This window comes from Lissotriton helveticus, chromosome 5_1, assembly GCF_964261635.1.
Source record: "Lissotriton helveticus chromosome 5_1, aLisHel1.1, whole genome shotgun sequence".
Taxonomy (NCBI): domain Eukaryota; kingdom Metazoa; phylum Chordata; class Amphibia; order Caudata; family Salamandridae; genus Lissotriton; species Lissotriton helveticus.
The window spans coordinates 436,613,227-436,632,101 of record NC_136065.1 but is presented as its reverse complement, the minus strand read 5'-3'; the positions used below and the strand labels follow the sequence as shown (position 1 = coordinate 436,632,101).

The 18,875-nt window shown below is 41.6% G+C and overlaps 1 protein-coding gene across 1 annotated transcript in view; it reads left to right on the top strand.

Annotated features, from left to right (window-relative positions):
• CCDC27 (coiled-coil domain containing 27) overlaps positions 1-18,875 on the top strand; it is a 295,166-nt gene that overhangs the window by 80,859 nt on the left and 195,432 nt on the right. Inside the window, exon 4 of the mRNA XM_078640960.1 lies at positions 15,863-16,001. Within this exon, the coding sequence (XP_078497086.1) occupies positions 15,863-16,001 (139 nt within the window). The remainder of the gene's footprint in view (positions 1-15,862; positions 16,002-18,875) is intronic.

The following is an 18,875-nucleotide window of genomic DNA, read 5'->3' as shown; positions in this document are numbered from 1 at the left end:
GTTGCTTGTGTTACAGTTCAGGGACGACCTGGCCTGGCAGTTTGGCCTGAACTGTTACCATGAGGAGCAGGGTCAAGACTGATTTGCATATGGTTGGGTCCAAACTAAAGAGGCATGGTCAGTAAAAGAACGATGGGTTGGGACGCTACCCTGAGCAATTGCCAGTAGTCAGACAAATTGCAAGCATTCCCCCCATCACCTTTTGTGTGTTTCATGTGCAAAGTGGCCATTTCAATGGAAAATGTGCTGTCTGTAAATTACAGTGATTACCATATGATGCTTTGGTTTCAATACAATATCACCTGCCTCAGATCCATTAAAGCTATGTTGGTCGCAAAAAAGGTTGTCGGTCTAAAAATTTGGGTTATGGTTCTAAAACGTTTTGGAAGCACTTCTCTAAAATGTCCCATAGATTTTGATTAGAACTTCACCAAACCCATAAAAGACTGTGATTTCATTTTTTATTTCTCTTATTTGTTTTTCTTATTTATAGTTTTGGGAAGCATAGACATTGCTGAGGGGGCATATGGTCTGTCACCAATTTACATCAGAAAACAAATGCAAATTAATGCAGATAAACAATGAGGGAACTTTTCATGAACAAAAACATTAAAACAAATGTTATACCTAGAGCTGATATACATTATAAATAGTGATCAAAAGTCTCACCAATATCTGAAATGCTTGAAAATTCAAAAGTGAGTCCTACATGAAAATTGAGAGAAGTTCTCTATAGTGGGGTCATAACAGAGCAGAAAAAGGTAAGGGGGACAGGTAATATGTCAGTCTTGGAAATGTCGAAGGAAAAGAAAGCATTTAAGGTATTTCTTGAAAGCAGAATACTTGATGTTCAGTCCTAAGAGAGGGGCTTTGGGAATTGCAAATGTTAGGAGTATGCCTTGAAAATGGCTGAAATGTTGTGGTCTTTTTAAAACAGGTGAGTCCATAAAATAGTTTCTTATCTTACAAGGGAACCTAGACAATTTAAGATATTCAATTTCTAAGCCAGACTGTTTACATTGTTGAGCTGAAGGGCTTTGTGCAGCAGGCAATCCGTTGTGTACGTTCTCTCAGCTTCAATCAGAAGCCAGAGGAGAGTGAGGAGAACAAGAGCATCATGTATTCCTCAAGGCCAGCCTTCCTGCTACTAGTAGGATGCTTTTATAGGGAAAATGGGTATTTTCAAAACACCCATGAGTAAGTATTTTCTATAGTTGAATTGATACAAGACTAAAGACAATTTTGAAGTAAGTTTGTGGCATATAAGATTTTATATCAGGCAATAATAGAATTTCCTGCCAAATGGTTAAAATGAGGGTGGAGTTTGAACCTTTTGTCAAATATGAAGCGAAAAGATTTTGTGCTCTTTTAAATGAGTGACTTGTACTCAAGGATATTCAGCAAGTCTAAAGAAGTTTATAATGAAGTATTACTTTGTTGGGGGTGGTAAGTAAAAACATTTTTTTAAGTTGGCTTAGTTTGATGGATAATCGAGGCCCGGATGCCCTCAAGAATCTGTAATAGATACAGACTCAAAGGAGAAAAAGCTTTGAAATAATGCTGAGTATCATCAGCATACATGTGGTATAAAATGCTTATTCAAATAAGCAAGGAACGAGGGGCCTCAGGGATTCAGTGTGCCGGTTAAGGAGAGTTGGTACACAAATTGAACCATGGGACCTCCGTGATTGAGGGGAATAATGTTAAACTTATATCACTTATTTTTATCTGTTGATAACAGTGGATTAAATAGGAGACCATTCCACTGGGATAACATTCTTTTTGCATGAAACTGTCAAATAAAAAATAAAGTAGAGCAAGCGGTGTGGCCAGTGGAGGTGCAGGTGGGTGGAGCGGTGTGGGAGAGGAGGGGAAAAGCAGCAGCGAAGATGAGAGCTACATGGAGTTTGGGCGAAGCACACGATGGAGAGAAGAATACGGAGTGTGAGAGGAGAAGTATATGAGAGAGCAGGAGCAACACCCGGGGAGGGAAGAAGCAAATGATAGTAAGAGTAACATGGTGGCGGTAAGAGGGCACAGGGAGGCAGGGGAGAAGTACATGAGAGACAGTGAGTCGTGCATGTGAATTGCAATGCTTTACCAATAACAATACTCTTTCTGCCCACGTCATGTCACTGCCCTCAGGAACACAACCAGATAGTGGTGGCCTAACTTTTCATATGGGCCATTGTTTCACTGTGCTCAGAGCAGCCACAGAAAAATGTTCTACTGCAACACAGCAATAATGATCAGTACCGAATAAAAACAATGTTCTGTTTCTCTGTCCTATTTCCCAGCAAAAAAGCTCATCTCTTGTGTTGCTTGACCACTCCTGGTATTAATGTTAAAGGTTGCGAGATGCCTGGATACCTCATTGTATGCCCATTGTGGAAGCAAGGGCTTCATTAAATTGTAAAGTCTGCTTGCACTGCAAAATCATCACTCTGTTGAACCAGGATGTTTGACTAGCATCTAAAGTATGTGCTCGATCCACATCCACACCTAAATTAATCTCCAACTCTTTTCCAACATATTCTGCAACAAATGCTACATCACTTCATGTTTGGAGCACCCTGTCTTCGACATCACTTGAAATATTTCCCCAAACCAGTATTCGGTTGACATTTAATTTATGGCCAATGTCCACTGATACATATGTTCTCCCGTAGTGCTCCATTGATACAGTATTGAATAATCTAAAACAGCAATACCTGTACCATGTATTGTCCTTAAATGCCTAATGGCACTGGTGCAAACAGAGCACGTTTACCTTGGATATGAACCAACTGTGGTCAGCCTTCTTCACCACAGTTCAGCCCTCCTTGTCAGGAACACTCATTCCGAAAATGTAGAAGCAATCACACAATAAAGGTGATCTTCATGATGCTAAGTGTAGAAGCATTTACTAAAGACATGTTGATTTCCATAAGGAAATTAACTTCATGGTCTAACCACTCTCACCCTACATTCCAAAAAGACAAGTTATGCCCCTTAAACACCTTGGTATACTTAAGTAAATTAGAGTTATGATTCATTGGCCTCTATGATAGTGGTGTACAAAATTGTGGTTTATTTGAATAGAAATTTAGTTCACTTATTTGAAATGATAATCATTTAGATGGATTTCCCTTGTATTAAAATCATTTTGACCCCTTTCTGTTGGAGTCAAAGAGGTGGTCTTTGAAGGAGTGCACTAGTCAACTATGTCAGATACACTTTTTCAAAGTGCCCTGTTGCACAGCTTCAGCCACCAAGTTTTTTAATGTAAAGATTTTTTTTTTAAAAATTGTGACGACAAGCAGGTTCTGGATTCCTCTCACCACCAGTTTCCTGTGTCTGTCGCCCCACCGTCATTGTGCAGGCTTGCTCCTCCGTGACAGTCCATGATGTACAAATCCTAGTATCCTATGAGGATTGTGCATGTCTTGCCCAGTTGTGGATGTTTTTCAAGATTAAAGGTAGCTACAGTGCTATGTGTGTTGTTTGCATTTTAGGTTGCATTCTCTTTGGCCTGAGGACAAGTGTGATGCATATATTTTATCATCACATCAGCCCTTTGGTTTGGGCTTACTAGCTGATCTGTTTAATTTCTTTGCCCGCCATTTTTGATTGGGTAACCAGTATTGTCTACAGGAAAAAACTGGTCATTTTGTCTTGGAATCTTTTCACAGTGATCCACACAACTAAGCGGATCATATTTGTTACCAAGTAACAGTCACCCTCCCACATTGACCAACAGTGTTCCACACACTTATTATTGATTGTTTAAAGTCAATTTTACAAAGCCCAACAGTGACTGATGCCCTTTTGAGTACTATATGTCAACATTGTGTGGATCATCCAGCAACAGTGATCCACACACTCCTGGCAAAATATCTAAATAGTTAATTGAAACAAAATCTATGTTTTGTTCAGCGTATTTTTACTGAATTGAGACTTCTGCAACCATGGAAACTGTCCTGTTTTTCTAGCTACACCCAGGGTGCATACTTTGAACTTCATTCAATGGAAGGAGTCATTTGAAGCATATTTAGAGTTATGCAGATTCATTGGCCTCCATGATAGTGTTGTACCAGATGGTGGTTCATTTGACTAGCAATTTAGCTCACTCATTTGAAATGCTAATTATTTAGATGTATTTCTCTTGTATTAGAATAATTTTGACCCCTGAGCCCTATTCCAGACTTAAATCTAGGTACCTCTAAGCATAAACCTAACACTAATCACTAATTTCTGAGATCAGGACGGAGAGACAAGTAGGCTAAACATTAATGTATTACAACCCTAGTCAGCTCACTTCTTTCCTTCTTCACTAAATGTAGGGTGTGTACATCCAATCCAACACCAAAACTAAGCCCCAACTCTTACCCCACTATAGTGACAGAAAAACAGAAGAAGGTGTAGTGTTTCTTATTACAATGTACAAAAAAACTACCACTTTATTATGCTTATATAGTGTGCAGGAAATTCTCCTTGCCTCTTTGGTGCCCCCTGAGAGTTCAAAAGCACACAGTTGCTCAGCTTTCATAGGAGTTGTTTCTTGGTGACCATATGAACCTTTATCACCCAGTGAAGATTGTTGATAGCTGATATATTCTAGTAGGCTGGTGACTTGTCAATCACTAGTGTTGCATCAACAGAGGATAGAATCCTGCTGTAAGCTGAAGCTATGTAACAAATGGGTGCTGATGTCACAGCAGGGTTCAACAGACCTGCAGGGTCATAGCTTCACTGTGGGGAACATGATACCATCCATCCATCAAGCATCAATCCATCACATTCTTGGTCTTCCAACTTAGTTCCTCAGGGGTAAGCTTGTTTTTCAAAGTAAGACTGAGAAGTAATGTGTGAATAGTGCAACCTACGGTTGCAATGTGGGGAACAGTTGTCAATTGGTTCACAGTGAGAGATTGTATAGACTCTTCTTATTTGTAATCAAGTTAGGCCATTTGTGAAGTGGGTTAAATCAAAGATATCAGGAGATGCCGATGCCTCTGAAAGGTTGGAAGGACCAGTCACATTCAGTAATACCTGAATATTGCCTGGCAGATGACTGTCTCTTCCCTAGCTATATTAGTTGACAGGCCTTTGACTCTGCCTGCCATGTATCAGCATTCACAGGCACCAACCTGTCTGGAGATATTTCAGATTCTCTATAGTCCATTCCTTGTGTATTGATGTATGCTGTTGTCTGTTGGAGTCAAAGATGTGGTATTTGAAGAAGTGCACTAGTCAACCTTGTCAGATACAATTCTTCACAGTGCCCTGTTGCACAGCTTCAGCCACCAACTTTTTAAATGTAAATAATGTTTTATATAATGTTACCGCACCGCAAGGTACTTGTGCATTCTACAACAAACGAATAGTTGACTACAAGTAATAGCAACAAGTAGTAAAACAGAGCGTCAAACATGGCAAAACTGGATCAGGATCTATAGGGAATTCCAAGAAGAAATTGATTTGAGCTGTTTCCTGAATAAATATAGAGTACTTAAGTTCAGTAACAGACAGATCCGAATGTTCGGTGCTGTGATGATTTCACCTTTAATCCCAACTTCCCACACATAGCGATGAGTAGCTGGTGTAGGTTGCTCGGGGAGGGTAGATGTGGTCACATTTTCTTGTGTAGAATAGGAGCTTGGCTGTGGAATACAGAATCGACATGAGGCAGCTAAGTGAAAATTGAGGTGCAGCTGCTCGAATGGCATTGCCAAAGTCTGTGCAGGAGATAACTAAAGAATGTGCACCGGTTCTCAATGTCCAGGTGGGAGTAGTTGTGCACACCTTTTGGGATAATAAGTGAAGGAACTAACGCAAGCACAAATGAGGGTAAATATGTTTCTTTATTACAGCCCAAGCAGAACAGAAAACAGCTAGCAACACTAATGTACCAACACCAACTACAAAACAGTTTAAACACAAACCTGTTACAATAAGTATTACACAACAGAATTAGAGTCTATGAGAAGAACGTAATATGGCAAGCTAGTAAGCTACTAGCACTACACACACATTTTCTGCTTGTAAACTTTAAGAAACAAAACAAAATGCAAAGGTTTCAAGATGATGCAAAAGACACACAATTGATGGACAGAATGCAGAACAAATCAAAACATTCACCCCCAGTCAAGAGATCTGGGTTAAATCCATCATTCTTGGGCTCACTGTGCCACCCCAGTTTAGGCCTGGCTATATGCAAATCAGTCTTGACCCTGTGCCTCATGGGAACAGTCCAGACTGAACTGCCAAGCCAGGTCCTCCCTGGACCGGAAACAAGCATCCTAGGACCGGTTTCGGGGTTTCACCCCTCATCAGCCAGGATCGCTTGATTCCAGTGGCACAGTGAGCCCAGGACCCACGTCTGGGCATATCCAACGCACTTAGTGCGAGGAAGCAAAAGACACACAATTGATGGACAGAATGCATAACAAATCAAAACATTCACCCCCAGTCAAGAGATCTGGGTTAAATCCATCATTCTTTTGCTCACTATGCCATCCCAGTTTAGACCTGGCTATATGCAAATCAGTCTTTACCCTGTGCCTCATGGGAACAGTCCAGCCCGAACTGCCAAGCCAGGTCCTCCCTGGACTGGAAACAATCATCCTAGGACCGGTTTGGGGTTTCCCCCTCATCAGCCAGGATAGCTTGATTCCAGTGGCACAGTTTCAAAATGATAACAAGGTACAACTACACAATTTGTAAAAATAGAGCAGTAAGACTTTACCCTTTACATAATACTAAAACCTATGTGGCACTTACATAGGAAGTCCCGTTCTACTTCTGATCTCTTCTTTCCCCTGTGTACCAATGCCTCCAGGGTCTCCTATCGTCTCTTCCACTTCAACCTCAAGCGCGCCACCTATGTCTGCCTCCAAGCCACCGTTCACTGCCTTCTTTACACCTTCCCCAAAGCCAGCCGCATCCAACTTTCTCTCTCTCTTCAGCATCTTCCAACAACCACCACTTTCCTGTGTCCATATCCTTTTCTGCCATGAGACTCTACAGAGACATGTGTGTTGGGATTCTAATCTTGGGTGGAATGCTGGAGTGGCGGGTAGAATGTGGATGATTGGGAAGGGAGGATTCTGCTGGACGATATGTTGATGGTGACTTATATGCAACTTTAGGAATAAATCAGTCTTGAACTTTCAGTGTGCCGTCTCGTCTAATTTTTTTTTCGACAAGAAGCGAGTTTCAGATTCCTCTCGCCACCAGTTTCCTGTGCCTGTTGCACCACTGTCATTGTGCAGGCTTGCTCCTCCATGGTAGTCCATGATGGACAAATCCTCGTATCTTATGAGGATAGTCCATGTCTTGCCCAGTTGTGGATGTTTTTCAAGATTAAAGGTAGCCACAGTGCTATGTGTGTTGTTTGCACTGTTGGTTGCATTATCTTTGGAGGCAGGCCTAGTGTGACTCGTATATCTTTACAGCATATTTCATCACATCCGCCACTTTGGCGTGGGCTTACTGCCTGATCTATTTCATTTCTTTGCCCAACATTTTTGATTGGGTAACTAGCATTGTCTACAGGAATATATAGGTCATTTTGTTTTGGAATCTTTTCACAGTGATCCACACAACTAAGTGGATCATATTTGTTACCAAGCAACAGTCACCCTGCCACATTGGCCAACAGTGATCCAAACACTTAATATTGATTCTTTTCAGTCAATTTTACAAAGCCCTACAACAGTGGCTTATGCCCTTTTGAGTACTATATGTCAACATTGTGTGGATCATCCAGCAACAGGGATCGATACACTCCAGGCACAACATCTAAATAGTTAATCAAAACAATAATCTGTGTATTGTTCAGCTTATTTTTTGCTGAATTGAGCCTTCTGCAACCATGGAAACTGACAGTGCTCCTCCTGTTTTTCTAGCTACACACAGGGTGCCTCCTTTTGAACTTCATTCAATGGAAGGAAGCACTTGAGGCATATTTAGATTCCACTGATGGTAATTGGTTCACCAATAAAAAGAGAAAAGCATTGCTCATATACAATTTAATCCTGAAGGGAGATCCATTTTAAGAACATTACACCTAGACGTAGTAAAGGTGCAGGTAAATCAGGAAGGTACATCTGGTTAAGCAGTTGAAGTGGTGGACGAACATGGTTCTGTCATTAAAATGCTGGACAAAAGATTTTCTCCAGCTATGAGTTTGGTATTAGAAAGATATAGATTCTTGCAGAGGAGAATCAATTAATGACGTTGCCCCTGAGTTACGACAACTAGCAATAACATGCAACTACCACAAATTCAAGGATGAGATAATTTGCAATCAATTGAGAAAACCTGATGTAACAAGAAGATTCAAGAAAGATTGATCTTCCTAGAAGACCCTAACTCAGAAATGGCTATTACCACAGCAAGGGCAATCGAGAATTCTGATGCGAATTTCAAAGAACTATCAGCTCATGGGGACATTGTAACTGCTAATATGCACTTTGTACAAAGGACGAACATAAGGATGGAAAGAAAATTGTCTACACAGAACATCCGGGGGGGGGGAAACAAAAATTGTGAAATCACTGTATGCTTTAGGCGTGGGAGTCACAATCATGTGGCTTCAGCTAAAAATGAACCTGCATAATATCAAACATGTCTAAGTGCAATCACAAAGAGAATTTTGCGAGTGTTTTCCTAGTGCGCAAACATCTATAGTGGAGGAGAGTATATTATCCAATGATGATAATGACATGATATTGACTATATTTGGATGATAAAATTGAGGGTGTTGCAGAAAGTATGAATGATGGTAATGATGTGGCAGTGTTAAAGCCTTTTAGAAGGAAACAACCATTATGCAATATTGTAATTAATTATGTACATGTGCGGTTGATGGCAGATTCATTTTTGCCTTTCACTTTGATTGGTTCTGAAGTCTTCATGAAATTTAAACCACAGAAACTTAATGCTCCACCGAAATAATGTATGCCGATAGAGAAATTTCCTTGTAGATTGAGGGCAAATTCGATAGGCTATTCCAATTTGAAGGGAAATCTACCCGAGGGGTTGTATATATTGAAAAAGAAGGTTCAAACGTATTGTGTAGGCGTGACCAAGGAGAGATAGACATTATTTTAGACCCCAATCACCCTGATTCTTTAATTTCAAAATCTAAACTTCTGCTTGCCTACATGAGTGTTTCCCCAATGTACCAATGGGTATGTAAATTTCCTATGGTACTTACTGAACAGCCAGGTAAGCACAAAAGAGAGTTGAAAACAGGGTCTACTCCCATAGCACATAAAGTTCGAAAAGTGCCATTGTCCTTAAGAGGAGAGTTACGAGAAGAAGTAGAAATATTGTTGACTAAAATAAATGGCTTGATAGAGAACCTCTGCCCAACATTAATGAAATGTTAATCACACTGGAAGGTGCCTTGGTGTTTACGTTAGACGTGTTGAAGGCATACCATCAGGTGGTTTTGTACGAAGAATCAAACCATATTACCTCATTTGTAACTCTTGAAGGAGCTTTTTGTTACAAATGTATGCCATCTAGATTGGCAACTGTTTCATCAGTATTTCAATGGCTTATGAAGGAAATTTTCAAGGCTTGTGCAGGTGTCCAGTATTTTCAGAGTGACCGACTAGAGTTTGGCCAAAATCTTCAGCATTATAACACACGACTAGACAAAGTATTACACATTTTGCAAGATAAAGGGCTAACTCTCAGCTGTGAAACATGTAAGTTTAATGAGTTGGGAGTGGATTATTTGTGACATCACATATCTAAAAGTGAATTCAGCTCCGAGGCAAAATTGCTAAAATTAATAGCTTCTGTTCCCACAAATAATGATCAATTAATCTGTTCTTCACTTTGCCGATAAAACTAGTCCCCCTAAGGAATCTGTTTTAAAAAGGTGCATTATTTATTTGGAATGGAGATTGTAATCATGCTTCCAAAAAAAACAAGTTCCGACTTAGTATCTGCAAGACCCCTAAAGTTGTTTAACACTAAGGTTATCAGTATCATAAACATTGATGCCAGCAATTTTGGGTTGGTAGAAGTTCCCATGAAAAGGAAGAGTAATGGTAGAGAGGATGTAGTTGTATTTGCATTCAGACCACACCATGGAGCAGAACACACCAAAAAGAAGCTCTAGCAATGTGGTGGAGTTCATAGTATTTTTGTATATAATTGTGGGGGGTCCTTTTATTCTCAGGGTGGATCACAAAACTTCAATTGAGTTGTCCAGTACAAAGGGTGGTGCCACGTCTACACCCAGGCTTGCCAATGTGGAATATCACTTACAAGAATTCAACTACTACATTGAGTATGTCCCAGGCAGAAAGAATACATTTGCAGATTTTTTATCAAGTATGACTCTTGGTACTTCAGATGAGGAAGTTGTGGAGGATGATGAAAAGGTTTGCATAGCTAATCTCATCAACAATGTATTTAATGGTGTTCCGAAAGAATGTGAGTGGAGGGATGAGTTACAAAAAGACACTTTACTGAGGAAAGTAATGTTTTGGGTTGTGCAAGGGGGCCCAAATTCCAAGAAGTTAGACATGGATTTCACAGCATGGGGCTGATTCCGATTCAGTAAAATCCCGTACGAATAGACGTACGGAGCATTTTTCCCATACGAATCATATTCTCGAATGTCCCCGTACGTACGATGTAGTACGATGCGTACCCAAAGCAGTTCTCCGTCCGAATTGTACCAAAGCCCGTACGACTCAATCATGAGTACGAGTCGCATTCGGAACGCGCAGTACGCGATGTCCGTACGGATCGAAGCATCATTTTCCGACCCAGCAAGTACGATTCGTCCAGTCAACACTCCGTATGACTCTTTTTTTACGAGAGCTCAAAACACCCGGAAAAGCAGAATTCGACTCGAAATGCGTGCAAAACGGACCCCCGGTACGTTTTGTACACCCCATGATCGTATGTGTATGGTTCGTACACCCCATGATCGTAGGGATACGGTTCGTACACCCCATGATCGTAGGGGTACGGTTCGTACACCCTATGATCGTAGGTGTGCGGTTCGTACACCCCATGATCGTAGGTGTACGATTCGTACACCCCATGATCATAGGGGTACGGTTCGTACACCCCGTGATCGTAGGGGTACGGTTCGTACACTCCATGATCGTAGGTGTACAAACCGTACACCCCATGATGTGTATGGGATGTAGGGCAAATACAGTCTCACAGGCCAATGTGTCACCATTGTCTGCCAGAGATATGCGCCTTATGCCAGAGGTGGCCTCTAGGGCTATGGAATGTCAGGAATGCCGACTATATACAAATGATGGCACACGATAAAAGTACTGGCCACAAGACATGTCCTCTTTGCATATCATTCTCCTATGAGATTGGATAGTGTTTCTATCTCATTCCATGCTCTAAAGTAAATAAAAGGTCACCAATAGCACATTATAAAGCTACTAAATAAATTAAAAAAAATAGGAGTTTCAATTTCGTGTGAGGGATATATATTCCATACATGATTATCAGAATCTAGTACTAGGCTTCATAAGTCATGGGTGGTGTATGTACTACATCATATTTGTCATTGATTCTGCTGCATATTAATAATTTTGAATTTTTGTCAAATGAACATTTTTTTCACCAACATCTACATGCAGTTTCATGAAAATGTATATACTTTACCTTCAAGTGCTGTTTTCATTCCTAAACTAACTTCCTCCCAAACAAGAGAGTATCCTTTGTTGAAAATACACTCTTTTCGTCTTCATACATGGGTTTGGCTGTTTCATAAAGTACTTGGCCCCACGTAGAGAAATTATTCCTCAAATAGGGGCCCATAGGGGCCCATTATAATATCGGGCGGATTGCCACCACTGGGACCGGCGATGGACACCGTCGGGCCGGCGGTGGCGATCCGCCCGCTAAATGTCCCTGGTTCACCACTCGCCATATTAGTATGGCGGGAGGCACCACGGCGGACGGGAAGACAGTCCGCCACTTTTCCGCCGGTCGGATTGCAGGCCGGGTGGAAAAGGGACTCAATATGGATGCCTTGCTGGCACCGCCATCCATATTAGGGTGCATGCCTTTCCATGGCGGAAAGGCATGCAGAAAATCTCTGTGGGATCCATTGCAGGCCCCCGGTGGGTGGGGGTATGGGTGGCTGCACTGGTGGGTACCCATGGTACCCCCCCATGATTGCCATGCACAAGGTGGCACGTTGTACATGGCAATGCACGGCATTGGCATGGACTTTGCAGCGCGTGCTGCTTAAAGCTCCGCCCGTCGCAATGTTAATGTCAAGGATGTGCCTGCCAATGTGGCGGGCGTATCCTAATTTGCATGGCGGGATGGCCGCAACTTCAGTGGTTGGTCCCGTGCTCCGTTGCAGTGGCGGGCGGACAAAGTCCACCCGCCATCGTAATAGGCCCTATAGCCTTGTGACCCATTCACTCAAAATGGTTTTTAAGTTGATGTTCAATAGATGTCAGGGGAGGTGAACAGGTGTCCTGTTTGCCTCTCTTAAATCAGGTCAACTGCTTGAAATGTGGGATGTCATAGCAATATATCTCCATTACCATGCAATTTGACTGGACAGAATGGAGGTCTTCAAAGTCAGGAATAGAAATGATAAGCCTCTCAGAACTACAAGTCTGCCATCAGGGTCTTGTAGAAACACAAGGAGACTTGGGCAGGAGAACCTTTTTGGTGCCATGCTAGTGAGAATTAACAGGCATGCAAGCAGCTCAACAGTGATAGGCCCGAGCAAAGGGTATGCAGCCAAATGCTAGACATGTCAAATCAGGGATCCAAAATCAAAAATATTATTCCAAACATGGAAGCCAGATTAAAAAAATTGGTTCCACAATTATCAACTTAACCACTATGCTACAGCATCTTCTCATGGGTGATACAAGAAGGAAAGTGATGCTTTTGATGGCACTGTTATTTTATTCTGCTGCAGATTTCTAAGACAGTCTAATGGCCTTCCCTGTCTGACCTGACGTTGTTCTTAGTTGTTTTACAATCTTCCTTCTTTTTAGGTCTCGCCTATTAATTCCGCAAGGCATAATAGACGAGAGTACAGAGGGCAAACCAAGGTCTGAAACCATCGCGGATTTCGGACAGTTCGTGTGGTGCACTCGTGCGGAAAGCGCGTCCGCATCAAAGCCATCAGCCTCCCTCCCACAGGCATCTGTTGCTTCCCCAGCGTGCGCAGTGCGCGCTCGGCCTCACTTCTCCTCCCCCCTAATTACATCCCGAATTCACTTTCACGGCCGCGAGGCCGTGAGCTTCACTTCAAAGGGGCCGCCAATGCTTGTTTAACTACCCAAGAGATTACGGCATTTCAGCAGAACACGAGCATTACCTGCACACAGATTCTAACACTGTCTGCGCCACAGCAAGGAATCTGCTTAGGAAAAAGGGAATCAAAACAGTACGCAAATATGGAGCGGTGCAAAGGGAAACATGCTTTATGTTTGAGTGGCTCTCTGTGGGCTGGTGCATACTCTGGTGTTCACTTGCATATTTGGCGATAAACGCACGACCAGGAGCGACGCCTTGTTTCAGAGGCAGCAGCATACTGCTTGGCCACAGACGGCTCTTCCATCAGTCTGAGCCGGGCCTTGTTTCCGTTCCTTGCTCACAGCGCAGGAGTGGGCTCCGAGGGAAGCGCTAATTTGGCTCACGCAGGCTTAGGGTGCCGTTAAAAGAGTATCTTACAAAAACAAAATGGAACACCGCACCCCTTTGTGCCCTCGGTTGGCATTAAGGATAGTTTCTGCAAGTTTTGCTCAAGTTATTTTCTTGATTTCTGTGTAATGCCTATTCATTTTTGTATTGTTTTTTTTTTCTCGAAATGGCGATAAAAAATTAGGGGGGAAAACGACTATTAACTCAGCATCACCACATCATCACTCAGCGCTACCCCAGTATCACTCAGCACCACCACATTATCACTCATCACCACCACATTATTAATCAGCACCACCACATTACCACTCAGCACCACCACAGCACCACTCAGCACCACCACAGCATCACTCAGCACCACCACAGCATCACTCAGCACTACTCAGCACCACCACAGCACCACTCAGCACCACCACATTATCACTCAGCACCACCACATTATCACTCAGCACCACCACAGCATCACTCAGCGCAACCACAGCATTACTCAGCACCACCACAGGATCACTCAGCGCCACCACATTACCACTCAGCACCACCACAGCACCACTCTGCACCACCACAGCATCACTCAGCACCACCACAGCATCACTCAGCACCACCATAGCACAACTCAGCACCACCGCAGCACCACTCAGCACCACCACATTATCACTCAGCACCACCACATTATCACTCAGCACCACCACAGCATCACTCAGCGCAACCCCAGCATCACTCAGCACCACCACAGCACCACCCAGCACCACCACAGCATCACCACAGCATCACTCAGCACCACCACAGCATCACTCAGCACCACCACAGCATCACTCAGCACCACCACAGCACCACTCAGCACCACCACAGCATCACTCAGCACCACCACAGCACCACTCAGCACCACCACAGCATCACTCAGTGCAACACCAGCATCACTCAGCACCACCACAGCATCACTCAGCGCCACCACAACATCACTCCGCGCCATCACAGCATCAATCTGTGCAACCATTCAACAACAACTGGTTCAAATATGTTCTCTCAATGTTTCAAGGTTTATTACAAATGTCACAAAAAGATGTTAATATTTCACTTCTGTTCTTGGATTTTCATCACAATAAAATACACTGAACATAATCTTCACAAAAGTTATTTACAAAAGTTTAAGCTATTGCCATTATAAATTACAATCACTTTTATTTAAGTATTAATTATTTTTAAAAATTAAAAGCTGTTGTTATTTGTAATATCAATACATCTAAGTCACGTAAATACAAAACATGTTGCATTACAAATGCTATAGGTGTCACATTTGCGAAAGTTATAACTATTGGCATTGTAAATGACAAAGCTATTAATTTAGCTATTTTCAAAACCAACACATAAATAAAAAAAAATCATTTACAAGACCAATAGCTCAAACTTTCATAATGCGAGACCTATTGCATTGCAAATGCTTGTTAGATTTGTGATCTGATCTTGAAATATGAAATTGGAAAGACTCCCTCAAACCTCGGTGTTCAAGTTTACTAACTACACAGGAAGACTGGATTATCAGGGAGCAACTAGCATTTGTGAACTACCTCTTAGGGAATTCAGCTGGATTAGCTGTGAGTCACACTAGCATATCTGGGACTTCAAATCTCCTAATGAGAAATGAGATAATAAACACTCATACACCTCCGAAAGTTGGGTAAGGATGGGCCCAAGTCAGTCACATATAAAACAGAGATCTCTTTTCACCCTACTGGTTTTTCTGAGGCCGTGGCTCATTGGGGATCTCCCACCAGCAGAAGAATGTCAATAAAGTAAACTGTATTATTTGAAATAAGGACCAATTTTGAAGTGTTGTATAATGATATGTTTACATATTGGACATTCTTAAATAAGTGTTTTATGTACAAATTATGAATAATCACGTAATACATTTCTTGCGTAAAGTTAATCAAAGGGGGAGTATAAGTCATTATTGTTGGTGAAAATTAAACTTTTTTGCATCTAAGCATTATCCTTTGACTTTGAGGATTCTCATGAACACACAGAACATACATATACACTGAAGTAGGGGTCTTTGCATCTCCCAATAGTCCCATAAACCTGTGCCCTTCTGCTTCAACTATGACACTGAAGCACTGATAGATTAGCCCGGGGATCATCATAATCTTTATTATGAAATATGTAACATGTTTCAGTCCATACTATTTTGTTTCATCTATTTTGGCAGCTTTTTACACCTCATATGTCTTCATCAAGTTCCTTCCGAACAAGCCAGCTATCATCTGCCAGTGATCTTCAACATTCATTTTCAAGCTGTCCGGGATGCTCCAAGCTCAGCAAGATGTTGATGTCTCCATCCCAGCTTGGTAAGTCTTAATGAGCATGTTACAAAGCAAAATAAGACAAAAGACTTTCTTTTTTCTTTGCACCATTCTCAGACAAAGGATTGAACAACATCCCTTTCAATAATTCAAAGTTGATGAAGGGAATTTATATTTACTAGCTACTAAAATGTGCTTGTGACAGTGGAACAGCAAGGGTGACAAAACAAAGAATATATACAAGAAACACTTTTTCAAATGAGTAATAGATAATCCACTCTTTAAGCGATCAGCTTACAAGACACTACAATTTAATATTAACTGTAGTTGTGTTAATTTGCCACTTGTCAGTGAATGCTCTTCTACAGATTATAGCCCACTCATAGTTTAGGCAGGATAAAAAAGCACTATCATGTCATGTCACCTATGAAAGCCCCATCCCAATCCTATGAAAATTCCTATCCTTATCCCTTTTGTGCCTCAATTTGTTATTTACTCTTTAGATATGTATCTCCTAAATAACATTTCAAAAATCTCAATACATTGGACAATATCTTACAGATGATAAGAGAAGCTACTGAACATTTTACAGTGAGGATCAAAAAGTTATGGGAAGATGTTTGAAGCTGTTTACGTTTCAGCACTTAATCTCCCCTTTCCTATTATACAAGAGAAAGTCAAACAAACATTGAGAAAAGCTCTACAATGCCAATTGATTTGCTCCTCTCTGTCTCAAATGGTTGAAAACTGCCTTTGCTGGCAATACTCTTTTGTCGTCAGCCACCGAGCCAGGGTCCTTTGTATTCTACACTCCATTACATAATATGCAGAAATTGGCTATATCAGTGCATTCTCTTTTGGGTGAGTCCATTTTGTTCTTCTGTATTTGTGATTCTTCACAAGCTGAAGCTGCTATCAAATTGACAGCTAAAGACATCTGTCAGCAACAGGAAGATGAATGACTCTACAGTATTCAGAAATCAAAACATTTGTAGTTACAAATTTGTGAAAGTACTAGGTACCAACTCCACTTAGGTTAGGGTTAGCCTGGGAATGATCAGGGAACTAAAAACCATTAATACAGAACTAGAGATCCAAAAACACTCATTCAGCCATGGACCTTTTAAAATTGTTTTTCAGAGGGGTAGAGATCAAAGCTTCTAAGCTGTGTGTGGCATCAGACTCTGTTCCAGATCTTTAGTTGGGATACGCTTTATCGCTTGGCATTGGTGGAAAAGAGAGAGGAGTACGAAATTGCTCCTGGGGTTGGTGTTTGTTTCTTTGGAGACAATTTGGTCATTGCCTCGGTTCACTGCTAGAATATCAATGGTAAAAACCTCGATGGTAAAACAGTTTTTTTAAATATAGATGGTAAAAATGTCGACTCCCTATACTTAAATAGGTAAGTACAAAAATATTGAATAAAAATATCGAAGTAAAAAATATAGATGTAAAAATATCGATTTAAAAATATAAATCAAATAAAACAATATATATTAAATATATTAAATATTAATATTAAACTTGTTAATGATATATACATAACATATATATATACATATCACTAATTTAAAATAAAAAACATGCTATACTTAATTAAAACATTAAACTATTAAAACAAAATTAAAATGTACATTCCACAATACAATAAAAACAACAGTAGGGAAAATGTTGAATAGCGAAATAATTAAATTTACTATTTCCAACTGCGATGAGTGCAACAGTAGGGAAAATGTTGGATAGCTGATGGGTAAAAATTACTATTCCCACTCCAGTGAGTGCAACAGTAGGGAAAGTGTTGGATAGCGGAGGGGAAAAATTACTATTCCAACTCCAGTGAGTCCAACAGTAGGGAAGGTGTTAGATAGCAGAGGTGTAAAAATTACTATTCCCACTCCAGTGATTGCAACAGTAGGGAAAGTGTTGGATAGCGAAGGGGTAAACATTACTATTCCCACTACAAAGGGCCTGATTCTGATGCGGTTAGGAAAGCATTCCCACCTAGGGCCTGATTCCGATGCGGTCAGGAAGGCCTCCTAATGGCATTTGCTCCTTCCAAATCGGATCGGGAACGTGTCTTCCTGACCCAGAGCCCAATTATGATGCGGTTAGGAACATATGCTCCCATTGAAGTCAATGGGAGTCCAACCAAATCGTATTTGGAAGCATCCGGATGCATCATACTCGGTCGGTCGTACTCTCCCGATCCGAGTGGGTTGGAAACCATTTCCAAACCAATTCGGTCAGGAAGCTTTCCAACCCGCATCAGAATCGGGCCCAAAGAGTGCAACAGTAGAGAAAGTGTTGTATAGTGGAGTGGTAAAAATTACTATTTCCACTCCAGTGAATGCAACAGTAGGGAAAGTATTGGATAGCAGGTGGGTACAAATTAGGGGGGTGCTAGAGGGCGCACTGCGGAATGGCTGCCTGCTCAGACAGCTCCGCAGGTCAGGCTCAAAATGTGGTGAAAGAGCTCGTTAAGCAGAGTCAAAATCGACCACCAATGGCAGAAATGACAATCGGAATATCCCGGCACTGAGGTGGACGAGACGGAAGACTGGTGGCACGCTGTAAGAGCCGGTAAACTGTGAGTGAAGGCTGACCGAGCAGCGCGGATTGAAACATGCAAGATGGCGGCGCCCTGACACACGAGTGAATCAGAGAGAACACGGAGCGAGGCACGGCTGTGTGGTGCAACGGAGTGGGGTAATTGCCTTCACAATCATGCCGATGAGGAGAGAGCACTTGCATATTACTGCTAATGCACGCTAGAGATTCTGCACAGCAGCTGAGTGTCTTTTAAAGCGCGGAATTCTATGACATATCACAAAATGGCGGACAGCACTAACGGCCGTGACGTTACTATCTGATGGAGACATGGCACCACGAATAGCTAGGTTTAAGTACAGCGATGATCCT